Here is a 27,605-nt window from a genome sequence, read left to right as displayed (position 1 = left end):
GAGGGAGTTAACGAAGCGTTAGCTTAAGTCAGATGTGTAAGTTCAGGAGAATTTTTACTTAATATCTTTCTGAGGCCAAAAGTTATTTACTTTTTCAATTTGTCTCAGGTCAATCTTTTATGTTAAAAAAACAAAGTCCATAATTTAGAATCTGCCTCACCAGAGAACAAATCCTTTGAACCCAGAAAATTACAGAAGACTTGATTGTAATTTGTGCACCGCATGTCCATTCTCTCCCCAATAAAGCTTTCAGATGCTATTGTAGTCTGTCAAGGACCCTCGCTGACAGCTAACAGGCTTTAAAAAATTATTCACTTGAAAAACACTCAGGTCACTTGCAATTACTTACGCCTGTAGGGTCCCATAACTCTTGTAGTCAATAGCAGCTGAAACACCAACCACCGTGGCAGGGAACAGGTACCCAGCGACGTAGTAATACTTCTTCCTTGAGTATTCACTCTCGAAAACTTCAACCAACATTAAGTAGAGCTGCACCCCTTCTAGGCACATCCAGGAAAAGGCAGCCAGGAAGAAAAAGTGCAGAAGCCCTGCGAACACGGAGCATGCGATCTGTAAAGGAAAGACATACCATCTGTGAGTACACAGCGGCTACTCCTCACCTTTAAAACAGTCAGTGCCAATCGCTAGTGTCTTCAATATCTCTTCGTCAGTATCACGCACTCGCACTCACACACGCATGCGTGCACACATGCACTCACACACACACACACACACACACACGGTTCTTTCTGTAATCGAACACAAATTAAAGGCGTGGTGAATATCAAGAGTACAATGCTCGGAAAACATACCATCAAGAGAGGGTGCCAGACATCCTCTCTGTGATCCATTACTGTTTTGAAATTAAGTATCGAGTGGGAAGACAGACCTTTAAATCCCCTCCTCAAACTCCGCATCCTGACCCCTCAAATCCACCTGCAGGTGTCTGCTTCCCAAGTCTGTAAGCTGTTTGTATGCAGACACATTATCTCTATATCTCTATGTTTTTTAGGTGTCTTTTTTATTATTTCTTTATTTACATTTCAAATATTATCCCCTTTCCTCACTCCCCCCAAAAACCCCCTATCCCATGCCCCTCCCCCTGCTCACCACCCCACCCTCTAGTCTCTGTACTGGAATTTTAAAAGTTTGCTTTAATGACAGATACCCTCACTCTAATTATATAGGATTTCTTCTTTTTTGTTTCTGGGGCATTCTTAAATTGATCTCAGATGAATGCAGGGTAATACAGAAATGAATTATGTTCTCTGTCTGACTCTGAGGCCTTGTGATGATGAATAGCTAAGCAGGAAGGAAAGACTTTTTGGTCAGAATACCTATATAAACTAAGTAGGAATTTGGAAAATGCACCTTTTAATTTCAGGATGGGCAGAAAAACGTAGTTGTTCTTCAATACATTAAATGAATACATTCATAATAACATTACTGTCTGAACTGTCTTATAATTTATTATAATTTATCCTTCACCATGGCCATCAATTGCATCAAACAACAAGGGAACATACTAACGTCCGCACCACAGAAACATTCACAGCTAACAGCTAAAACCACCCTAGCGAGGGCCAAGGCCGGCAAGCCCCACAGGCGCTCACCGTGTATTTTGTCTTATCGATGCCAATCAGAAAAATAAATTCAGCAACAAAGAGGTTGATGCACAGGTTCTTGTGGATCGTGTTGCGGTCACTTTGTAGACCGCGGAAGAAGCAGAAGGTGAAGATGCAGATAGCGAGGCACACGAGGGAGACAACGATGCCCACCCAGGTGATGACCGTCAGCAACAGTTGGTGGACACCATCTTTATACTGGAAGAGAGAAAGAAAGCAGGTTAAGGTCGACATTCCTCGTTACCAAGAAGAAAGCGGCTTTCCCCGAGTGTCTGATGAAGAATATCATGTCTTCAAACTCGGGCTCACAGATAGCAATGCTGACTGTGTAGCACAGGTTAAGGTGGTCTTACTGGATTACTACTTAAAAATGAACTGAAGAAAGGAGAGATTTTATTCAAAGGTCAAATCTTTAAAAATAACGACTGAACAAGTTACCTTCAAAGATGTATTAAAAAAAATACTTACATGCAATAAAAGCCTAATTACAATGAAAATAAATGGCATTTTAACGATGTTGCAGTTAATACACAATCCAACTTTTTTAAAGTTTTTCTTTGCTCTTAGAGTATCTACAGACTCACACAGTGAGAGACACAGACAAGCCCGATACAGCTGAGAGTTTTACACTGGACTTCTGTTGGAGTGAACAGGGTCTAAGGGTAAAAACCAGTCCTTCTCATGCTAGGCAAACCCTCAGCCATGGGGCCGCATCCCTGCCACACAGATCTGACTGGAGATGGTGTGGCATATCCCTGGCCCCGTGCTCCATGCACTGAGTATTTTTCATTATCTACTTCTATTCTCTTTAACAATAGGAAGAACTGTGTGGGCACAGTCTAGAAGCTTCTCTGATAGAAAAGTCTGCAGCTCTACGGAATGTGCCAACAATTAAAAGCAACCTTGTGAAACGAGATTCCATAATTCAAGACAGGACAAGCACTCAGCACCTGGGGGAGCCCATGTTGTGTGCATATGACCCCATTTCTATCCTTTTTTTCCCCTCCAAATCCTTGGTTGCCTCTAAAATAACATCTGCCTGCAAGGGTGGCATAGGAATGTAACACAAATTTGTTGACTGAGAAACTGCCAAGGCTTCTGAACAAACAAGGACTGGGTAAAAAACGATTAGAAACCCCCATTAGTTTGTTTGCTTTTTAGTTACGATAAGCACCCAAAGACGGACTATTACACAGGCTGTTTCGAATCTCGCAGGTCTTTCCCTGCGACTAATTAGAAGTGCAAATACTTACCGCAATTTCCCTGTGGGCCATGAGAATAGCAAAATTGGTTAGGTGGCTGCACGCGCACGTCGTGCGAGTTTTATTAGTGTCAACCAGCTTGCAGCCCTGGGTAGACCAATATCCCATCATGGTTCTCTCTGAGTAGTTCCAGAAGGAGCAGTTTGCGTTGAAATAATTGTCAGGCTGGGAAATAAAATGACAAGATAAAATTAGGGTTTTACACTCAAAGATGGCAACGGCAATTGTTTAATATGTGTAAAAAGGTAATTTAGATTAAACTTTGCATGTTTCGGACTATAAAGTTTTTTCATCAGCAAAATTGTGGACTACGTTATCCAGGCGCGCATCTAGCTTAAAGGGGGTTTTATAGTCCGAAACACTCTAACGTGTACTCTAAATTACCGGGGACTCATTTCACACGATTACAATTTTCATCTGATGATTTTACCTACTGATAGGTATATTAGAATCCACACACACACACACACCCTTTCTCTGATACAATATTAAAGTTGTGAATTTGTTCAGAGAAAATTCTATAAGGACTGAGTGTCAAAAAAAAAAAAGTACTTTGGTTATTTGCAAGTGATGCACCAAATACATTTGGAATGTAGTGACACTGTAAGGCTCTGGAGAGGAAGTAAATTCAGCAGATAATAGGCAAGCTCTGTGTGCGTAGCCTCAGAACAGCCAGTCTTCCAATATCACGGTCGTGTACATATCCACTGATACAATGAGGCCCCTGGCACAGGTCACGCCTCCTCAATTCTGAATTTTTTAAACACCATCGTTGATTAAAGTTGACCCAAATAGAATTAATTTTTGTATGTATACATTCATGCATTCATACATATGCATGCATGTGCATACAGGGAGGGGTGTGTGTGTGTATGTGTGTACCTTATCATGTGGAAGTCAGAAGACAGCCTCTGGCAATGTTCCACAGCAACCTTGTCTCTGTGTCTCTCGGTGGCCTGAGACTTTCCAAGCATGCTAAGGACACTGGATTTTACCCTGCCTAGCTTCTTTTCAGGGGTTTGACTGAACCAAACTTAAGTCTTCCTGTTTGCAAGGCAAGCACTTTTACCAAATGAGCCCAATATAACTAATTAAAATATTAACGGTTAGCCATACTACACAAGCAGAGTCTTGAGAGTTAACACTCTGCTATCCTGCTGCTAAGGTAAGAGTTAATTTTCATCCAAAACCAAATTAAAGTCATTTACATTTTCCTGTTGATTACTGAATTAGCTTTCATTAAGAATACACTTAAGTTCTAATAATCACTGAACCAGGCTCATTTAATTTTATGTTCACAGACTTAAATAAACTTGTGTCTCTGACCCAGTCCAACATTTAAATTTCAAATGGAAAGGTCTTCTCCCACCCAGGCACCCCCTGTTCTCAGTCCGGCCTCCACAGTGTGACAGCTTGGCCTTCCTTTCTCAAGGGTTTAAAACCTTCTGTGACTTCATTAGCATACATTAGCTTACATCAATGTGCGGCAGGGTGAAGAGCACTGGATCTGTCAGGTACACGCGGCTGGACTCCTTATTGATGGAGACGGAGATGACGGGCGAGTTCACTGCAATGGTGCTGTTCCGACCCATGAGGTCCGCACCCAGCTTGATCGTTGCATTTTCCGTGCTCAGGAATTGTCCCAGGCTCCGGTAAATGATGAAGACCAGCTTGGCCAGCCCTAGGAAGGAAGACACAGACACAGGACTCACCACACATTGCTTAGGATGAAAGAGCATGGGGTAAGATGAGGAGAGAAAAGAAAATGAGAAAGAGAAAAAAAGAGAGAGAGAATTTTGATGGACTCTGAGAGTAGACATACATTAAGTATTTTGAGAAAGTGATAGGAATTATTTTAAACACTAAGCCATTTTGTTTCCATTGCGTTAAGGATAAATTATCAAGGCAAAACAGGTTCAATTAAAAAAAAATTTTTTAAAGAGGGGGAAGTGGGGTGGGAAGGGAGGAGGAGAAGCATAGGGAGGCGGCGGAGGCGGAGGGCCTGTCTCACCATTCCTGCTGTTCTGCTTCACAGTGTTCGCTGAGAGCTGGACAGAGCTGCTCAAGCCCCTGAAGCCAAGAGGGAATTTAAAGTCTTGGACCTGCCCTTCCGTGCTGAGGACAGCAACTTCTAGAACTGGGATAAAACAGAGCAAACAGGGAGGGGGTACACATTGTTTAAATTATAAATAGACAAAAGAGAACACCACAGGAACTACACTCTCTCCTCACTCAACGATGTTAACTTGGCATTTCTGTATTCACGTTTCAACCACCCTCTCTTAGTAGACACCGAGTCTAAAGCACGAATCTGAAAGCCTTCTCTCCACACAGGTACACCTCTTTCTAGGCAGAGAGGTTTTAACAGCATTCTGTACGTCACGTTGGCAGTTTACACATTTTTCTAATTTCTACAGGCAGTGAAATGAGGAAAGCACATTCTTGAAAAACTGTCACCAGACAGATGTGACTCCACTCCCTTCGTCGATATAAAAACATCCCTGCACTCTCGGTACCCTCGTATACTATTTTTACATTTTGTTTTATTGTAAATATGAAAACACTGGTGGTTCAAAGATTCTTGGAAGTAATTCAGCCCCAAACTGAATTTTGTTCAAACACTCAACTGCAAGCTTAAAATCATGCTCCTGCAACTCCTGACTCCCACCACTGCAGACACAGGTCTTACTGGTTCGAGTTGGAAAATATCAAGCAGCTGGTGGGGGGTTGGTCTCCCTGCTCATATCAGAGTCTTTGTGTGATGGGCAAGAGGTCCAGTGTGAAAACACAACTAACACGTGTTTCTCCAAATACAATACCCAGCAAAAAGGCCCAGAGAGACAGAGCCATGAGTTCAAACTCATCCTCTGTTACACAGAGTATCCATCCCCAGCCAGCCTGACCAGATGAGACCCTGCCAACAAAACCAAATAAAGCAGAACACTCACCACACATGCAAATGAACACAGACACACCCACCCATGAGCCTCTGATATATCACTATTTCCTCCCTACACTGAATGGGGCTATAATTACTAATTATTTCTCTTAAAAAAGCATGTAAAACAAGTTTTCATGCAAATTGGATGAAACGGTCCAGACATACATGTAAGAATGAGCTAATTTTGTCTAAGTTATATTTACTTTTTAGCTTAAGAATTACGTTCATAGAAAAGAAAAACTAATCTGAAATTCCTACAAGCAGATTATTACTATATATGACTAATGGTTTTAGAGGAAATGAAGCAATGGTTGTAAAGTAACCAACTTAATCAAATAGGTGTGCATCAGCTAATAAACAGTGAGACAGCGAATAGAAACATTTTGGGAAATTAAAACTGATTAAAAGAAATTACAAAACCTCAGTGGTTTCTAACCAGTGGCATCAAATTCATAGTTTACTGTATACTTAATTTTAAATAAATTTTCCATCTTTCAGAAAACAAGATACCTATGAGTACTGACCACTTAATAAGCTTCTTACTGATTAAACTGTTGCAAAAACAATCCTTAGTTAACTATGTAATATGAACACACTTTAAATATAAGAGCCTGAAGAAATCAGCAAGTATCATTAGTTAGTATATTAGAATAAATGATAATAAAACTCATTAAAATTTAAAAATTAAAGATTATTAGCAGAAAAATTTGGTATATTTCAACTTGTTTAAAAAAAAAAAAAACCCAGCATGTAGGAAGCAGAAGCAGGCAAATTTCTGAGTTTGAGGACAGCCTGGTTTACAGAGTGAGTTCCAAGACAGCCAGGGCTACACAGAGAAACCCTGTCTGGAAAAACAAAACAAAACAAAACAAAAACCACAACCACAAACAAAAAACAACAACAACAAAAAAAAACTTTTCAAAATAAAAGGAATAAAGAAACTACTTCCTGAGCCTGAGGGTTTTCTGTCAGACTATCCTAGAATGACTAATAGAATGACACTCACCAGTGTGCTTTATTTATCACCACCTTAGGATGCTATGTGATAATAATAATAATAATAACATAAAAAAACAAAGGGAACACAGGCAGCCAGGGAAGAATACCAACTCATCATTCACAGTAAGCACAAGTAAGAAATAAGCCAGTGCGGACGAAGGCCTTTTAATTTGAAGAGCTCTGGTACTTCATTCAACAATCTGTAAGTAACCTTAATTCTCATAAAAATTTGAACAAGACCTTATGAGTACATGGAACTTCAAAAATTGATTTTAAAATTCATATCCATGAGATGCACACAACGGCAGCCCAGGAATTTCCACAAGGAGAAATGCTAAAAGGCACACAAGCCACTAGTATCACAGAAAGCAAACCAGTACCAAAGGAAAGCCATGAGTATGAGACCTTACACACGCTTACACATGCAGAGTCGCGACGGATGTCAGAGACAGGAAAGAGAGCACATTATGTGCGAATAAAAGTTCAGAGAGAACTGGCTTATTCACACGGAAAAGGCCAGATTAGTTGCTTCTACAACAAAGAACAATCAAAAGAACCTTAGAAAGACTAAAGCTAATTGTAAAACCACAAACGTTAAACTTATCAATGTATAGAGTTAAAAAGGATGGAATTCGTATGAAGTCAAAGTGGAGAAAGGTTTTTCAAGCAGGAAGCCAATATAAAATTTCTTAGATATTAAAAACTTAGTCCTAAATAAAGACTAATTAATTAATTGTACCCTATTACTATGTACAACAATACCTTTAAAATTGCTTTTTAAAAAAAGGAAAACAAAAAAGAGTATTTTTAAATTACGTAATCCTCTACGAGTTAGTGGCCAGAATGCACACAAAACACAACAGAGAAATTGGGAAATGCTGAGAACAGCAAATTCACAGATAAGGAAATAAAACAGGCCAATGAAAGTAATGCAAAGGGATGCTTCAAAACATCAGGGACACTGAAAATCAAGGCAGTACTGAGATCAAGCCAAACCGATTAACAACATCTATGCTAAATTTCAGTGTTCGCCTGTGACAGTGTAATGTTTTAACTACATTTAGTTTAACAGAAATTGGAAAAATCGGAATAGAGAAAAATATGGAAAATATTTGGTAAAATGGATTAGCATAGTATGTCCTTTAAAAATGTTTCTTTAGGATTCATGCATGTGTGCCTAGAAACACACTGAACAAGGCCACACACTAGAACTTTGGTCTACTTTTCCTTACCAAAAATTGGGAAGATACCACAATGCCTTTGAGAATACTTAACTATGGTATCTTCTTAGATCAAATGAATGAACTAAAGACACACCTGTCAGTAGATAGACACACGAAACTCCTAACTGGAAAGGGAAGATATCAAACACCATCTAAAGAATGAAATCATTAATGCTGTAACTGTAACTACTGTACCCGTGTGCAGCCGCCCAAGTGAAACCGTTTAAAAAAAAATCTTAGGCAGGAGTTGAGTCTCAGAGTTTGAAGTCAGCTTGGACAACATAGTGAGTCCCCCATCAGAAAGAACAGAATAAAGATAAAATCTTATAAAAAAAAAAAAAAACAAATGGTGATAATTATTCTCTATTTGATCTGGTTTGTCTTGGAGAATGTCGGACATCAGCTTTACCACCACGGGAGTTTCTGTATTGCCCGTGTGTTTTAACTAAAGCGGAACAGAGCACAATATCACGTGGGCTGAGCGGCAGTGCACCGGTGTTTATGTTGGTTGCTCTGTCACATGCCTTAGTCAACAGACAGTAGAATGCACATGCACTTAAGGTTCTGGAGAGCTATCCAAAGTCTTACTCACCATTGTGTTTTCTCCTCCCTCTTCCAAGTCCCTGGCTGCCGTGAGATGCAGGTGAGGAAGATATTGATCAGGGCTAGGGGACCTACCAAGTTGTAGGTGAGACTAGATTCCAGGGAGAAGGGAATACAGAACAGGTTTTAACAGATCCAAGGCCGGCCTCCTGTCTATACAGCAGGAAGGAAGAATTACCTTTGCCATTGTAAGCTTTTTCTTTTCAGCTATACTACAACTAAGTCTGAAGTGAGGGGGTAGAGGTTGGGATGATGGGTCATTTGGGCTATTCTGAAGATAAAGGAATGGAAATCTCATAATGGATGTTTCAGGCTTATACCTAAATTATCCAATTGATCTTAAAGTCTCAAAGAAAAGGCAGTGGAACACTAAGTACTCCACAGTGTTATTCAACAGACCTTCCTGAGGTGTAAATATCACACTTGGCCTGATCGAGCCACTAGATAACTAGTGTATCAAATGCGGAGAGTGATGGAGTCAGGCGAAGTCAGACAAATCTAAAGGCACAAACAGCTACAAAGGCCAATCACCCTCCTCATTTCTCTAATAAAACAATAAAATTGTTAACATGCACTTTTAATAAAAGGCAATCTACTACGGAATATATATATCATTTTCAAATAAAGCATGAACACATCCACAAAAAGAAAAGGTGCATGATTATGATCTCCTGAACTTATTTTCTTAACATTTAAGCACGATTTTTCTTTCTCTGAAGAAGGACATTGAGGATTTCACATTCATAATGATAGGACATTAAGATTTGTGATGAAATTATCCTGTGGCGAGAAGTGTAAGCAAGGTAGAATTAGGCAGACAGAGGATGCTGAAACCATTCAAAACCATGCTAGAAAGTTCTGCTTTTCCCCAGACAGCAAAAACTAACACTAAGAATATATAAAGAATCCTTACTGCTTACAAGTCAAAAAAAATAGCTGAACTAAATCAGAAGAGATTGAAAATCTTTATAAAAAATGAGTGAATGGGACAGAAACACATGAAAAATTAATCAAGTGACTAATTCTGATTTTTAGTTACCTCTAACCCTAGCACTCAGAAGGGCAACGCTGGAGGACAGTTTAAGATCACATCAGCTATACAAGGAGACCAGATCTCCATCACAGTCATTCCCCCAAAATACAGACTGCTTAGGAGAAATGAAAAGCAAACCCAACGAGATACCAAAGCCAACTCCTGATGTGAACAAAACTAAAAAGCTCAAGTCTCAGACAGCTCGGAGAACTGGTGGGGCTTTCACTCAGAGCCTTTAGAGAGCAAATGGGCCTAGGAGCCACCATGCGGCAACAGCTAAAATCCTGTAATGTGAACTGATACCCAGAAGGGCGAGTACATTCTTAAAATGTTGCAACACTCAGCAGCGATAGGACAGAACGACAACCGTCAGTCTGAATGAGGACATGTCAAAATTAACTCAACATAAAAGAAGCAAGATTCAAAAAGAATGTGAGTCAAAGTCTAGGGGCCAAGCTCACTGACAGGAAGCAGTGGTTTCCTGGGGGCGGAGGTGGGAGGGGACTGCCTTTTGAAGATAGAAATGAGGCCTATGCAGACCAGTACGTGGGGAGCACTTGCTGAAGGTTCATGAGAAGCAAGCATTCAGGTAGACGGATGTAAAGCGGACCTCAAGGCTGAGGGCAGATGCTGTTCCCACACACTCACACCACTGTGGGCTCATACGGCACATGTGTAAAGCACACGAAGAACTGAAAACCAACCGCTAAGAAGAAAGCCAACTTGTTTTAATAACTGAAGATATAGCAGTCCTCTAAGTTTACATAAGAGCTTCAACATAAAGAAATAGTAGGCTATTCTCATAGTATGTTTAAAGACAAGTTCTAGGAAAAACGGAAAGTTTTCTTCGTGCTTAAAAGAATACTTTTTTTAATGAAAAAGTTGATCATGAATTAGAAATAAAAATATATATCTTCCATGCTGATTACATTGGAGTAATAAGAGTACAAAGAGATAAATAAATTCCAGCTATGGGTTAAGTAATATTAGGGAAAAAACGTTACACTGTATCCAAAATGAACCTTTCAAATATTCATGCACAGTTGAAGTTAAAGAAACAGTTTAGTTTTCTTTTTTATATTAACTTTTAGAAAATTTGGGAAACAAACTGAAGTCACAAAATGTCATGCTATATAAGTCTAGGATCTATTCACTCAGAGGATGAGGTTCACCCCACTCTGTGCTTAGGGGACACCACTGGACACCATTGAGTGGTGGTAAATATGCAGGAATCTGAAGAATGCTAACAGGTCAGAAAACTGTCTGGAGATAATGAAAGTTTGGGAGTTTTGTTAATTTTTTATTATGACTAAACTATGTGAATACATTTTGGGGGGATTGATATTTTTAGAGACAGGATCTCTCTGTATAACAAGCCCTGGTTGGTCTGAACTCTCTTTGTAGACCAGGCTGGCCTTCAACACACAGAGATTGCCCTGGCTCTGCCTCCCAAGTGCTGGGATTAAAGGCATGAACACCACACCCAGCTGAACACATTTGTTTGTTTTAAACAGCCAGATATATACGATTATATGGTATGTTTTGACTCTATCTATATGCTGAAGTTATGGAATGATTTATAATTTCTACACCCTCAAAGAAATTCTTACTATTTTATTTCATTTGTAAAATTTATATATATGAAATAAATTTAAGTTTAAAATTTCAGTTCAGGTGCCATTTGAGTTATGTCTTTTTATTTTCATCTGTTAATATTCAAGCGTCATATTGATGGTCATGAAATGTCAGTAAGACAGGGCATTCCAGACAGAGGACTTCATTCTTTCTGTCCTAAAGGAGTTATCTGGGCTTCTGGTGGAGAAATGAACAGTCTTTATTTTCTTCATGTTTCTTTTCTTTTTCACTGATAATGGGAACCTTTTATTTCAGTAAGCTATCTAGCAAATTTTGGGTGAGGTCAACCTCAACAAATAATTATCAACTCTAAGTTGGGGAAATTTAAATACCAGATTTCCCCCTTCCTACCAATATCGACAACAGTAGATTTCTAACCTTCACTGGCAATATTTCAACTCTTGACCACCATTTGAAAATATTGGCATACATTTGACAACCTGGAAAGAAGAATAAAAGTATGTCCTTCACTGATAATACCTTTTAATGGGAAGAGGGAGAGAGAGAACCTCACATAGACCAGACTGACCTGCGCCTCTAGATCTTCCCCCACCCTGAAGAAGTCCCTAGGCCCCCATGGTGCTAGGGAAACAAACCCATGGCTTCCTGCAGGCAATGGGGGCACCTCACCAACAGAGCTCTGACCTCAACCGTTTCGTTCTGTGAGTCAGGTTCTCTCACACTATAGCCCAGGATGGCCTGGAACACACAGCAATCCTCCTGCTGCACAAATGCTGGTATTACAGGTGTGGACTACTATCTCCCAGCTATTAAATATCGCATTTACCTAAGGGAGGTTGTGTTTAATGTAAAAAGTCTCCCTCAAGTTTTACGAGCTAAAATATCAGATTGGAAGAACATATTAAGTGATTTAAATTCATTATGAATGTAGTAAAAATGGAAAAGCATTTGCCACCTTCTCACATGAAACACTTTCATCCCTTAAGCAATCCATATTCTAGCATTTAAGTGCACCTAGTTTTTTTTTTCCTTTAATGATTTTTCAATTGAAAAGTCCACACATACCCAGAAGAACAACTTCTATAAGATATAGGCAGATTTCGGCTTAAGCATTCATTTTGTGAATTATGATCGATAATTTCTTTTCCTTAAATAACTCGGCAAAAGAGAACGTGTAATACTTGGAGATGATGCATCCAGAGCACACAGTATCTGTGCTCTTCAACATCTGTCTTCCAAATTAAGTGTGAGCACAGATATACTCACCAATATTATCTGTTGGCATAGAGACCCTGGTTGGTTCCAAAAGGTTGTCTGCTAGGACAAACGCTCCTTCTTCCAAGGTATCCAACAACATTGTAGCTGTGTGCGCCTGCTCTGAAGAATTCATGTGTTTCCAGGATTCCAAAGCCTCAGCTCTCAGGAGGTTGTCTACTGTGTCCACAATCGCCTGCGACCACGAGGAAAATGACCATTAGTTTTGAAGGCTTCGAGAACACAAGGGGTTGTCACTCGCTGACTGGTGACAACTGTGAAGTTTACCTGACGTGAGGATTTACTTTTCTTTCATGAGCTGGGCAACTGTAAGTACCGCTTCAAAACAGCACTAAGTAGACATGAGCGAGCAGCTGCCTGACATTAAGGCGTCCATAAGAAAGGTGGCTTGCGTCTCACTTCTCCAAGAATACTGCAACTGTTGAATGGACTAGGGAACTCACAGCAGCAGCTCTGACTTACACGAGTGGGCACTCACAACTATCACACTGTTTGTAACTTCAAACATTAAATGTATGGCTAGAAAACACTGATGTTTTGGAGCTGGCCAGCATCCACCAGAAATTTCAGTCATGGTGTTCTTTTGAACTCAAGTATGTCACACTGCTCTACACATTTTGTGTGTCTGTTATCACTTGAGTGGAAGAGTAGCTTTATAAAGTTTATAAGCGACATTTTGGCCCTTCTCATCATCTATATAACACAGATAACCTATATGTGTGCATATGTTAATTCCTAAGGACTGGTCTGTTTTTACAGGAATGAAGAAAACAGACAAAAGACTAAAAGGCTATACTGATCATTCAAGGAGAATCAAAATATATAAAGTGGTGAAAAGCAATTGAGCTATGTGTGGGTGTAACTGAACCCCATGCAAAAGAGCATTAAATAACAATATAACCCAGTGGACTAATCCGCTGGAGGCTTGCTGTAGTCCGGCTGCTGGACAGTACAAGTCAGTACATGTGTTTGCTAGTCCACATGCCTACACATGATGTATCACTAGGACGGTATATACATTGTTCTGATCCATTGGGAGTGGCTGAGGAAAACTAACATGCCATCTACGGGAAACAGAAATGAACTGGGCTTTTTTTTTTTTTTAAAGAGGCTCTGTATGAACAAGGGGAAACGTTGTTTGAGGCTATTGTCAGAGTAAGATTAATTAGCTTAATCCATCTTAATACCCCCGTTCAGTCTGCCTTGTGAGCCACCATGGCCTCCCTGGCAGGTGGAAGGTATTTCCAAGTGTCATTAAAGGCTTTTTCTGTTTCTAATGGGAGGTAGAAAAGTCCAGAATGCTCACACGGACGCTTCTTCAGCCAATAACTAGACTGGAACAGAAATTGGTCTGCTGAGGCCAGATTCATTAGTCACCAAGAAACACAGACTAGAGTCTCTAATCTAAGTTACAAATGAATCCTCTGTAGCTGGGTAGAAACTTAACGTCATTTGCATAGAGTAAGTCTGATTTGTAATTGAAGGGGGCTTATTATTCTTGTATGAATGAAGAAGCTCATTTGAAACACATCGAAAATGACACTGGTCAGAAATTAAGGTCGTCCTGCGGTTTACCATGTTATTTATTTCCTCCTCCTGACAGCACAGTGGATGTGAAACACTCCTTATTTATTACTATTTGTGATTTTGAGGTAGGATCAAGGTAACCATGAGCATAGCCATCTTCCTGCAACAGTCTTTTCTTGCCAAAGTTGGGGGAAGCTGAGTCTTGGCTTAGGGACGTAGGTCTTGGTTGCTACACTTCACACATTAGTATCTTAAGGAAAACCTCGATATCCGAGTGTGAGTTACTCTGCAGATCTGAATCAGTCACATCCATAATCAGATTCTTAATGTTTTTTTTTTTTTTTTTTAAAGAACACTACTACCGGCAACCTGATTTCCCTCTGCCTTATCTTGCAAAGGGCTCAGATCCAAAGGTGTCATTTGCTAACAGGTGAGGTGCTTTTCTAGGTGCCCATCCCTGGCCTCGGGTGAGGTCTAGGTGCCCAACCCTGGATGGGTGAGTCCCTGTTGGTAGTGCCCAGCCCTGACCTGGTCAGCCAAGTTTATGTGGTTCTAGCTTCTGAGTAACTTCTCATTTACAAAACTACAGCAGTTCTTTCGTTTGTTCCCCCACTAAGTGAATCTGTCCTATTTGGTTAGATTTTCCAGGGTAATAGCTAACACCATCCACCCCAAACAGCAAGAAACTTCTAACCTACAGAGCAAACCAGAATGCAACATTATGAGTCTGGCTTATTGGCATGGAGAGCCTCTGTTCACATCGAATCTCAGCTGTCAACACACTAGGAAAAAATACTAGTCATGGCGTAGAAGCCTCTTTGTTCCGATGAACCTGAAAAAAACTCCCATTGGTATCACCACTGCAGTGCTCATATTTTACTTCTGGATATGCACACTCATCAGCCTGCTTCCAGAAGCGAATTCCCAAAAGGCCAGAACAAAGCCTAATTTATTGAACAGTGCACCCCAGAGATCAGAAAGCAGTGACTTTAACATGCACATTTATTATGCCCATACAGTCTTTGATATGATAAACTGCCAAGAATATATCATAGCTGTTTCAGGTTGTTGAATCTAGAGATGGTAACAGATAGCAAAGGGACTACTATGTGCTTTCTTCCAATTCAGAGGATATTCATTAAAGTTCTCGTACTCTTTTTTTTTTTTAATAAATGGGAAACCAGCAAAAAAAAAAAATCAGTAAAATGTTATTGGCTTGTTCTGAGAGGCGCCAACGTTGGTACAGCTGATATGGGGCACATTATATAATTATCAAAGACTGAAAATTCTGAGTCATGCAGCAAGATGGCATAAGCGGGGCAGGCAGCCGAGGAGGGGAGGAGGCAGGGGGACAGACAGGAAAGATACCTTAAGGTAAGCCCTGCATGTCTTCTCTCGTTTTTGGAGCTTTTAAGTAAAAGAAAAGAAAATCAGAGGTTAGATTTTATCTGCTGAAAAAAAATGAGGAACGGAAAAAAAAATCCTCGTAAATTAAGTTGGTGTTCCTGTGTTCTAAGGGGACTTGGCACCAATCTCCTCTGAGCATCTTGGCCACGTTCATGGCCAAAGATATCTATTTACAGTTTTTAGCTCTGTTTTGCCAAGTGTCTCTTCATTTTATTTATTTTTTACAAGAGAAAAAATAATGAGAAAAAGTAACAGTCCACTGATCTGCAGCTAATTCTAGATTCCAATGAATAGGATATAAACCAAGACCGAGAGGCACACTCTGCATTGGAGGACGCTCACCGGGAGTTCTCACCCCCCTCCCCCCACGAATGGACACACCTCCCTCCCCAGAGTAACCACTAACACCACTGGGTACCACACTTTGCTCTGAGCGCTAAGAGCTGCATGCTTTCATACAGTTCATTAATCCCGGGACCTATAATCACTCTAGGCACAAATGCTAACTCCACAGTGACAGTGCTGACCAGTCAGACGGGTGGAAGTACCACTCACTAAAATCTGGCCTAATTGGTATCATGTCTGCCTTTGAGGGAGAGAACGATGTCCCTTCCTCAGTCATTCTCCGTGAGAAATGAGCACACTGGGACGTTGGGTCTCTAAGTGCGCATCTGGGTGGCTGGCGGCTCGCCTTGCATCGTGTGGCTTCGCGTCTTGGGGCAGAGAGCCACCGTGCTCTCAGACCCACATCCTGCAGGCAGGATGTGGTCCTACCTTGTTATAGCTCCTCCCAGCCGAATCCTTCTCGCTGGGTTTGAGCTCCTGCAGCTGGGCGTCCAGGATGTCCACCAGCTGCTCCATGAGGCGCACAGAGGAGCTCACGTCCCCGGCGAACACAGGACCCTTGGTGTGCTTAGCCAGCTCGTTCGCCAGGCTTGCGGCGTTCTCTCCACTTCTGATCTGAAAGGGCAATTTGTAGCATCTCAGTAAACTCTCTGTGGCCTTTAGCTCTCTTTAAGCACCTCACTTGTGGTGGTGGTGGTGGTGGTGGTGGTGGCGGCGGTGGCTTTTGGATCCTCACCACACAAAGAAATTCTACACACACACACACACACACACACACACACACACACACACACACACACACAGAAAACAAAAGGAGGGCTGGAGGCATCCTTTTGTGTTTTTTATTTCTGTCAACTTTAAGTTGTTATTTTAATTTTTTTTTTTTTACTTATTCCAATGACGCAGATTTTACATCAGAAGCAAGTGTGATACCCAGAATTATTGACTAATGTTTATATATCAAGGAAGCTAGATGGTTAGAAAATTAAGAGTACTACAGTCCAAGGCAAAATCCCAAGCAGAGGTTTCTAGGCCTGCTTCAGGACCATTTTAACTCATTGTCATGTAATCGTGTGCCATACACACATCTGTTTGCATCCTGTGGGTTCAGCTGCAAACTTAATGATACTTGATTTATGGGGCCAATACACTATTTGTCTCACGAACATCAAAAGAATCAGGGCAAACTAAATGCAACTGAAATTAAAACAAGCATGCACTGGTTAAAGAGCTTAACACAGAAAACAGCTTCACTCCAAACAAATCTAACATTCGACAACTAGTTCACAGACAAAACTATGCCTTTAACACAGAACACGAGACTATGTCAGAATGCCAAGTTTTCAAACGGTCTATCCCATCAGAACATTCCAACACACCTTCTGGGCCAGTTGATTCACCCAGTGAGACGTGCAGTTGCTAAGATCGGGGCCCTTGGGGTTCCATGTTCCTGTGGAAGCCATGCAGAGGTACGAGGCCGTTCCTGCAGCGATGCAGAGGACAGTGGTGAGATGAAGCCTCGTTCTGCGAGCTCTGGGGAAACTGACTTGGATGATGCTAGACTGGGCGTTACAGACTGACTATTCAAAGACCGAGTGCTATTCAAAGTAGTCGGCAATGGCTGACAGAAAGTAGCAGGCAGTATAAACTAAATATAAAGTAAGCACGGGATATCAGACATTTAGAGCGAGGAGAAGAGTACGGGCAGGGGTGGGGGTGGAATGGACAAAAAACCCTTTCTTTTCTTGGGGCTTATCCAGGATGATGGCTGCAATGGGAAAGGCAGCTGGAGGGGAGCCTCATTAGAGTCTTGGGACAAAAGACTCAGGTTTGACATGGGAAATGGAGAGGCAATTCTGTGCCTGCCCTTAAGTGACACTTGGAGTTTAAAAACCTTTATACTGTGAAAAACAAAAACAAAAAACCAAAACCTATATTGGTAATATAATAAAACAATGAAATTGGCTCATGCAAATATCTCCCACTAAGGAAACCTTTTCAGTCCTGTTTAGAAGCTACTTGTTAAACTAGGAAAGCGTGCACTGGGTGGTACAGGAAATACCTCGTGTTCCCTTGGGGCAGGGCCGCTCAACCATCATCCCCCTTTGTGTCTGAGGCCACTTTATCCCCTTCCATTCTAACGCTTCGCAGAATCTCTCTGGCAGGGGAAAAATATTTGTTACAGGAGGAATTTTGGTTGTAGAGACCGCTGGCGGTGGCTTAGTCCCTCGGCTTCCTTCCTGAGGACCAGCTACTGTGGTGCTCACGGGGCCTCTCTGTGAAGTACTGGTTGTGGTTGACACTGTGGTTTTGAACAGCTCAGCTGAAGAAGTTATTGTCACAGCTGTGGTAGGCACTATGAGAGAAAGATGAATGTATTAATCTCAAGCATGCCCCTCATGCTCACCTAGAGGCGTGTGTATGTGAACACGTGATGTGCTTACACACTCACAGGCCCCTTCACCCATCCATATTCCCCAAATCAACAAACAGACTTATAGTAGGGAAGGAGAAGAAGGAAAAAAAATCACATTTATTACAACTTATTCAGTGTTAAAAAGTGATCATTTAAACTTGGATCTCGGTCAAATGATCACGTGATTTACCTGTACTCTCCTCATAAAGCTCAAAGGTTCTCAATTCTCTAAGGCTGTGGCCCTTAATAGAGTTCCACTTGTTGTGCACAACCCCAATCATAAAACTATTTCATTGTTACTTCATAACTATAATTCTGCTGTGGTTACGAATTGCAATGTAAGTATCTGATGTGTAGGGTATCTGCTGCTCTGCGGTCCCTGCTAAAGAGTCACTCAACCCTCAAGGTGTCACACACAACTCACAGGTTGAGAACCTCTGCTCTAAAGAAACTGAGTAAATGCAGGAAAACTGTATTGTACAAATATATTTTATAAACAAAACGAAAAGATCAAGGGGGTAAAAAAAAAAAAAAACCATCTGACAATTACAAATAACTAGGATGATAAAAGGATTCGAAATCACCCACTCTGCACCCTGGAGGAAAACAAACACTGACATCTTTGCAGCCAGCAGCCATTCTTGCCTGAGGGATTTTGAGCATGCCTGATTACATCCAAACAGAAGATAAGTTTGGCACGCTTATTCTGCTCAGGGCTGGCATCTTTACTTTGCAAAGGTGGGGTTGAAAGGGTAGAGCTCCCCACATAGTCTCTTACGCAGACAGGGCTTAGAACAGACCACTAGTCAAAAATCCACCTTTCAGCACCTCACCAGCCCATAGCGGATAACGCAAAAGATAACAGTCATACATTTCAAAATAAACAAAAAGGAATTGCTGTAAGGAAAGGGTTTGTCTTCTAAAATTGCTTTTAAGCGGTCAAGTCAACTAAATTCTAAAACAAGAGTGCTCAATTGTTTTCTCCTTTAACAACTATGCATTAAAGAAAATGTGTTGTAAAATCTGTCAGAAAATATCCAAAACTTTTATCTATGTTTAGAGATGTTATAAATTTATTCTTAAAATCTTATGTGTAGGTTACCTTAAATTTAAGATCCATAGGTAATTCTTAGATCATAAAAATTTTATCACTGATATACTCAAGTATATCTTACTGTATATGTATGAGTATATCTTACTGTAACCCATCACTATGTACAAAGAACATACATGAATTCAATAAAGTTTGGATTTACCTATACACAAGAGACAAGCTACAATACTGGGCATTGAAAAGTACATTCAAAATCACTCTTATGTTTGATACTTGAGGCTCTGTCTTAAAAACACTTATGTTATTAATTCTCACCAGTTGAGCGCATGCTAAGATGAAAATAAAATGTGTGTGTGTGTGTGTGTGTGTGTCTGAGGTTTTAGGTGTAGCAAACTTCTAGTTCTCATTAAATATATTACAATTAAGGTTTTCCTCCCCTCCCATATCACTGGGAAACTTTTAAGCATGTGTTTTATTTCTGAGCCAAAATGATTGGTCATATGAGAGGCGTCTGTGTACATCAGTCAAACAACATGCCTAGCCAGCTGCTGTGGAAACCATTCAAACTGGTCTTCTATCTCTGTCTGTGAAAGTACCCTCCCGACATCCGGTTAAACCTGTGTAATTGTCCTTCTGTTACAACACAGGGAGGCTTTCAGTGCTTTCTCAATTAACATTTGTCAAAGCACCACAATCTTTAGCAGAAGTGTCAGATGACTGCGGTGCAATCAAGTCGAGAGGAGGGAGCAAGGAATCAGAGAGCGCAGAAAAGGGCAGGCCAAAGCGCCTCAGAGTTACCTTACCCCACCTTACGCATCCCGACACAATACTAAGCAGTTCACAGGGGACCACTCAGATACGTATTAATACCACAAGTACTCACTGCTAACCTAGCATCAGTAAAGACCCAGGCGATGCAAATAACTAGATCTCCACCGGGATCACAAAAATCTCAAAGGGCATGCTGCAGTCGTGCATTCGTATACTCTTCCTCCGCATATCAAATCGTAGGGAGTGTCCAGAATTAGCAGGAGGTTGGAAGACTGAAATTTGGTGAGACTTCAACGTATAAGTTTTTATATTTAAGAGGTGTTTCTAAGAATCATTAACTGTTTCTTCCAGTAGAGACAAATGAAGGCAGGCCATCTGGTAATGATAAAAGCCGGTGGTATTTCTTCAGCATGCATAGGCAGAGGTCATGACAACCCCGCAGTAGGGCTCAATAGATCAAACCACAGCTCCATGAGGCAAGCATGGATTGTCTTTTTATACACATGGAAACCGGGCCAGGGAGAAGTCAGGTGACTAGTTTAAGGTCACCCAACTTATATAAAATGGTTGATCTTACCTTTCTAGGTAAGAGGTTCTTCGAAGGCTGAGAAAAGGACAGTCCTACTACCCAATGTGCCCTTATTCTGGAATATGGAAAAACCAAGTTTCATCATGAATATGGCCAAAGGTCCAGACTTTGAGAATACTCTCTGAAGACCAACACAAAAGAGAACTGTAATATGGACACCAACCCTTGTTACAAGGTTCTGTTTACCAGGGCGTCCTAGCAAACGTTCAGTTGGGCTGACTTAGCACTCTGATTAACATGTGTCGTTTTAGGTGATACCAAAGAGTCAGCGCTAACAAACACATTGACTGGTACCCAGGGATGTGGTGTGGCTTGCAGGCTTTTCCTCTGAACTCCACCCAAGTGTGTAAGGGCAGTGATACTCTGACCAAAGTCTGACTCACTGTCGAATGAATGACCTCCAGCTAGATACTATCCAAGCTGGTGAGAAAAACGGCACACCCATCCAATTGACCCTCATGCAGCTGTATGAAGAGGGTTTACTATCAGTGGAAAGATATGTAGAAAATGTCATGTGTTGAATATTTTATACACATAACAAAATGGCTCCTTTGCTTACGTATGGCCTTCTGTTACAGAATTATCAGACTTTCTCATAGTCAAGACAAATATTCAGGAACTACCCCAAACTGAATAAGGACAGAACTATTTTGTTGTTAGTATTTGGGATACTAGATCTATAAGAAGAGTAAGAAATATCAAGTATATGGATAAGACTAAAGAGTTAAAATCGGCTCAAAAGGTTTTGTTTTTTTTTTCCTGAGACCTCTTCTAGACAGACCAAATTAGATGTAGTTTAAGACAACAACAACAACAACTCTCAGTGGAGGAGAAAACCCAAGTATTCAAATAGGTATATAAAAATATCAGAGACAGAACTGCCACGCTTGTGGCATCAGAAGCTGGGTGGCTTTATCCATCACTGACACAAGTGTTGGAAAGGATGGGCCAGCAAGATCCAAGAACACAGGAAAAGAATGATGTGTTCTCAGCACCCTTCCGACCACTGGCCAAGTAAACCCCACAGCCTTTATGTTTTTATTGTTCTGCTTTGTTAGTTATATAGGCTAGGCTTGTCTTAAATCCTGGAGCATCTGCTTCATGAGAACCCCATCCATTAAGAATTAACTTTGAGCCACAGAAGCCAACAGTTGGCTTTTGGAAAACAAAGACCTAATTCCTCTGGTTGTTCCATCCCTGGCCTTATCCACTTCTTGAATCTTACTTCTGGAAAGCGAAATGTGCCTTATTAGTTTGACCTTAATCTACTGGCCAGGATAGTTCTGGGAGAGCTCACCTCCAGGGTTGTAGAGCACAGACCTCAGAAGAGAGAGACGAGTCTCTAGAAGCGTGAGCAGATGCATTATAAGGAGAGCAAATAAGAATATGGGTCAAGCGGCAGCAAGACAAATTTAGGTCAGGTAAAATGTTTTATTGCTTAGGGTTTAATAAGGGGTCAATATGAATTTTTATGTTCTGGGAATAAGGAAGAATGCTAAGTATTCGGAAGGCGAAGCCACTGTCATGGGAACGCTCGCTCGCTCGTGCGATGCTTGACTCATTTTAAACACTAGCATGTATTCCTTCAGAAAAGCACCTCCATTAGCAAAGCCTTCTTGACTGGAATTGCACCACAAAACATATTAGCGCATGGATCACATGTGAAAAAGCCACTGCTACTTGCCCTTATATTTAATGAAACAAGTAGGCGTGTCATCATGCTGTGGCGAATGGGATCTATACTCAATGATTAAAATCTATACACTGTTCATGACCTTTCATTTATTGCCTGATTAGGAATTCGTAGCTCTTAAGGCTGGCTTAACAACTTCCTTCCTTTCCCCCTCCCTTCCTTTCACTTCCTGTCCTCCCCTACAAGGGGGCGGGATTTCCGGCCACCCAGAACAAATATATCAGGGTGTCAGGGTGGACTAGGCTGCAAGAAAAGGTGAACCAGGGATCGATACAATTTTAGCTGATGCCGAAGCTGGTCAGAGGTTGGCAGGATAAAACAGAAGCACCTGAGTAGCTTTTAGAAAAATTAGGATGCACGAACCATCCCAAAGTACTAGCCTCTGGAGAAAACAGACGTCATATACTTTGAAACAAATTATTTTTAAGAAGCTCAGTAAAAATTTAAGCTGGTGAACAAAAGTTTCCTGTTGAAAATCTAACAACAGATTTACCAGCTGCATTTTTGAAACAAAAATCTCCAGGTGCACTCCATCAGCATGCCGCTGATGATCTTTCTTTCCCAGTGAAACTCAACACATATTTTGGTTACTCTATGAAGATTCAAAGTTGAAGTTCAGTTATTAAAAAGCTCTGAATTTCCCTTTTAAGGCTGTGGCCATACGACAGTATTTAGAGCTTATTAATAACATCTAAAAAGAAGTGTTTGTATGTTATCAGCGGTGAGTGTATCTTAGCATTGTAACAAAAAGGTGAAAATTCACCTTGGTGAAAAGATTAATTTCATAATTTGACAAATATTTTAGTTTTCAATTTTTTGAGTCACTTCCAATCTTGAAAACTCCAAATTATCCATTGAACTGAAATATTAATTTATATCTTAAACCCATTTGTATGACACCATTAGTACACATGCTATATAATGCATTAACAACTTAAGCTTTAATCCTGAATATGCGGTAATCATTGTTAAAATATTGATGTAATTACAGCCAGAACCTATGAAAACCAGTTCTCATAGAACTGGAATCACTTGGTAAATCAGAACATAACTCTAAAAACTTAACAGTTCTTTAGAGTTGGTACAGATCATTTGGAATCACGTAGTCCTGGCGTCTGTGTGTTCCAGTAAGAGTTATGGAAATGCTGATTTACAATAGCCGCTCATTTATCCGGAAATTTTACACAATTTTATGTGATTGCATTGTGTAATTTTACTCAATGGAAGAGGAAGAAGTTTGAAGATGTTCTCTCCCACCCTGTGAAAACACACATACACAGTACACACAGCCCTGGCCATGTGTGTCAAACCTATCCATTGCCTTGGGATGTGTCTTTACGTATTTCCTTTGCCCTGCTGGTGCCAAGCTGTTAAAAGGTCTGAGTACACACTGGAATCAACTCAGAATAGAGGTAAGGAAGAAAGGCATTAACAGAACTGTAGGTGTGAATGAATTGAAGTGAACCTAAACTCAGAAATGCTATCATTTCTTGGAGCCAACCTGTAAATGAAAATATGGAGTAAAAGAAGCTGTACCAAATGGGGCTGCAATATATCAGGCCATCTTTTGTGATTTAATCATGAGAGGAAGACACTATTGGGAGAGAAATCTAAAAATTCTTTGAAAGTAACCAGTTCAATTCATAGAGAACTAACAGCAAACACTCTTACCTTGGGCAGGGTCAGGCGGACCAAACTCTAGAGAATACCGTAAAATGAAGTTATTGTTCCATACGTAGAGTTGGTTATCTCTTGGATTGTAATCCACTGCAGCAATATACTGGTACTGGTTGGGGAAAGGAACATCCACATACTCTCCCCGGCTTAATCGAGTGTTGTAAATGTAATCAATGGTGTTCTTGCCGGCTTCGCTTTCATTGTCTTGGTACACTGACCTAACTACATAGAGAACCCCACATATCATGAAAGCATTGGACGCGGCACGCTTGTCATATGCGGTCTCCCAGGTAGCTTCGAATCGAAGAGTGTAAGGGTTGAGTTGGCTAATCACGATCATCCCATTGTTCTGCTCCGTGGCATAAATGACCCACAAGCCGTTTTCATCCACGGCGAGGTCAATATCTGTCTTCCCTCCCCATCTGTAGGGTGAAGTGTCATGGTAGTTGGCATAGTTGATTATGGCCTCGCCACTCTTAATTCTAGTCCTCAAGTCAAACTTAACAATGTTTCTCGTTCTTTCCTTGTTAAAGAAGACAGCTCCGTCATACACCACAAATCCAGTACCATCTACTCGGTTCGGAAGTTTGTATGTTGTTGTCTGGCGGCTGTTTTGAAAATCTTCTAAAGAAGCATATTCTATTAAAGTATCGGTGCGGTAGGGAGTCCAGGGCATAAAATAAATTTTGTCTGCCGCCTGAAGGGGGTCCTTGCACCAAGCACCGGCCTTTTGCTCAGCTTCATATATACATGGTGAGTCCACAATTGCTTTCAAGGTTCCAGGACACACAAAGACTAACATCACAGGGGAAAAAAGATAAGAAGTGAATACAGTTAAAAGAAAATGACACGGGTCATCACACATTTAATTGATCTCAAATCAAAAGAGGAACACATGTTTAAATATTTATACTCTATACACATTAGCCTTGCTTTCCAAAGATTTCTAATCAAGATACCAGCAAACAAAATGGCCGGCCTTTATTTTCACAAATATTACCCTTTGTTTAGGATTGCTCACAGCTAAGGTAAAAATTTAGATTTCTGAATCACGTTTTTATCTAACAATTTGGGGATGGACGTAGCGTCTGTGCTTATGAGTGGGTGAGTATTTAGTTTTAATCCAAACATTAGGACTTCTGACCCTCATCCACCTTTACCCCTCCCACGGAACAGAGCTGATCAGGCACAAAGCTCAATGCGAAGGCTTATTTTGACCGTTCTAGAGAAGTTACAGGTGCTTCAGGTTGGAGGATATCAATTTGAGGAGAATGCAACCGGGAGCAGAGAGAGATCAACACAGGGGAAGCGTGATGAGATGACCAGGAGACCCTGTAACCATGGCATGCTACGGAGAGGTATCTGGAAGCCAGGCAAGAGGACACTTCAGTAACAAGAAAATATCCAAGGGTGTCAGAGAAAGAGACAGAGGGCAGAAAAGAAACAGAGAGGGCAGCTCCCCTTCGCCGACTTCAGAATTTACCCCAACGCCAGATTTAGTGGTCATACAATTTCATTGTGAACAGCTGATGCCTTTATGAGGTGCATTATGAGGTCCTGCTGATCATTGTAATACAGGAGTGTTGCAGGGAAAGGGAGGGAGGGGGGGTCACATCCATAAGGCACATAACAGGGAGCTGGGGTTGAGACTGTAGACATTATTTACCTTTTTGCTCCACTTCTATTTTAAGCATCGGAAGAAAAAAATAAAAAAAAAAGTACAAGGGAAAAAAGAAAAAAAGATTAAAAATAAATTGACTATTAGTCTAAGATTGAATTCGTAATAGATGCTAAATATAGGAAGAATAGGGGGTGTTGTACTACTTTGGATAAAGAGAAACACAGGAGAACCTAGCAGGAGAGAGATTCTAAAGTTACATAAAAGAACACGGATCAATCATTTTAGTAGATTAAGGAGGCGATGCAAATAGGTTGGCATGCTGCGTCACTTAGCCTGAATAAATAAATACTGAAACTTCACTAACGCAAGCTAAACATACCCTTGCCTTGCCAACGTCACCCTGCATTCTGACCAGTATATATTCTCCTTTATATGTGTACACTTAAGACATAAAAGCATGCACACGTGTGTCATCTCCATTTGGTCTGTATGAGCTTAATTATCAAACTGATTCTAATTATATAAGCATGGAAGGAAAACATGTCTATAAGGTTCACAACTGGACTTTAAAGTTTAAGTCAAATTTAATAAATATTAAGATGGCTCCATTTCCCCAGAGATACTTAAATGAGAAAAAAATACACAGCCATGCATCTCAGTACATTTCAATTCTTTTATTTTCTATTTCTAGAAAAGCATCTTAAACCATTTAACAAATATGCTCCCTTCTCAAGGAGTATATAAATCTCCCCTCGCCCGATAGAGATTTTGAAAGGGTAAATAACACCCACTAAATACTAGCAAATTTACTTAAGATTACATGTAGTTCAAAGTACAAATTCTAATTAATTTTCTACATCACATATACTATATATTATCAAGTCTATTAAAAAAAGTAAGCAAAATACATACAAGGGAAAAGCAAGCGCAGGTTGCAGGGAGAAAAAGGAAGAAAGAATTATGGTTAGCTTGTTATGACATTTGTCTACCATCATTTAGTAACATAGAAAGCAAGCTAGCATGCAACAACCATCATACCCAGCATTCATAGCAAGTACCTCGCTCCACAGACCCCAAGAAAGGGAAAGGCTTTCGCGGGACAGACCTGGCCAGGGCGGCACAGAGTCAAGGCAGGGAGAAGCCCTATGTGGTTACCAAGGTGAATTATGCACTAGGGAAAATGTCAATAAAATTCTCATTGACGGGGTCTACAACATCGAGGGCCACACAATGTAACTGTGACTGAACATGGGCTGCGTGCTACGAAATGACTCCACGGAGTTTCCTTCCCTTCCCTCTCACAGGGCGTCAGTGTGTGACTACTGACTACCCAGAGTGCACTCGCACACAGTATTACAATCTCAGCTTGATTACATCTTTTTTTTAGAATTATAAGTATTCATCAAGAGATAAAACAGGGATCCTCCGGAACGCCTTTGAGAGAAACATCACACAAATATTTTTTTAAAAAAATTTCTTTTTGCCATGGCAACAGCATACAATTTCTAAATTAAGGCACAACCTAAGGTCTATTTAAGCACTTTCAGAAAAACGCACTTGCTCTGATCTGTGCGATTCTGACTATAGGAGGGAAACACATGTGGTTCGGGAGTGTTTTGGAAGGAACACTTGTTTATGGAGAACTGGGTCCTAGCACCACTCCTGCATGAGGAGTACATTGTACCTGCTCAGAATCAGTGACAGAGATGGGCTTGGAGGAAGAGGGGACCAGAGAGGTCATTAGTGCCAGGCTGCTCACTCAGACCACATTTACAGACAGCTGTATTGTTCCTTACAGAAACAACAACTTTACTCACATAAAGTAATTACATACAAAGGGTGTGAATAATGCTTCTAAAGATGCTTACTTACAGACAAGAGAATTTTGGGTTCAATTAAAAAAAAAAAACAAAGAAAAAAAAGTCCACAGTATTGTCCATTCACTAAT

At 40.7% G+C, this 27,605-nt stretch overlaps 1 protein-coding gene across 11 annotated transcripts in view; it reads right to left on the bottom strand.

The window, feature by feature from the left end:
- Positions 1-27,605, bottom strand: part of Adgrl2 (adhesion G protein-coupled receptor L2) — a 175,144-nt gene that overhangs the window by 20,064 nt on the left and 127,475 nt on the right. For 8 of the 11 annotated variants that reach the window (XM_052178963.1, XM_052178962.1, XM_052178966.1 and 5 more), the window contains exons 5-15: positions 24,031-24,831; positions 17,899-18,192; positions 17,216-17,319; positions 16,266-16,451; positions 15,453-15,491; positions 12,549-12,732; positions 4,899-5,024; positions 4,363-4,568; positions 2,879-3,052; positions 1,614-1,823; positions 350-570 (exon numbers count right to left, since the gene is read on the bottom strand). In XM_052178963.1, coding sequence (XP_052034923.1) covers positions 350-570; positions 1,614-1,823; positions 2,879-3,052; positions 4,363-4,568; positions 4,899-5,024; positions 12,549-12,732; positions 15,453-15,491; positions 16,266-16,451; positions 17,216-17,319; positions 17,899-18,192; positions 24,031-24,831 — 2,545 coding nt within the window. The remainder of the gene's footprint in view (positions 1-349; positions 571-1,613; positions 1,824-2,878; positions 3,053-4,362; positions 4,569-4,898; positions 5,025-12,548; positions 12,733-15,452; positions 15,492-16,265; positions 16,452-17,215; positions 17,320-17,898; positions 18,193-24,030; positions 24,832-27,605) is intronic. The other 3 variants (XM_052178967.1, XM_052178968.1, XM_052178972.1) reach the window with 1 other exon arrangement.

This window comes from Apodemus sylvaticus, chromosome 4 (genome assembly GCF_947179515.1).
Source record: "Apodemus sylvaticus chromosome 4, mApoSyl1.1, whole genome shotgun sequence".
Lineage (NCBI taxonomy): Eukaryota > Metazoa > Chordata > Mammalia > Rodentia > Muridae > Apodemus > Apodemus sylvaticus.
The sequence above is the reverse complement of the archived record's forward strand: the minus strand, read 5'-3'. Positions and strand labels throughout refer to the sequence as shown.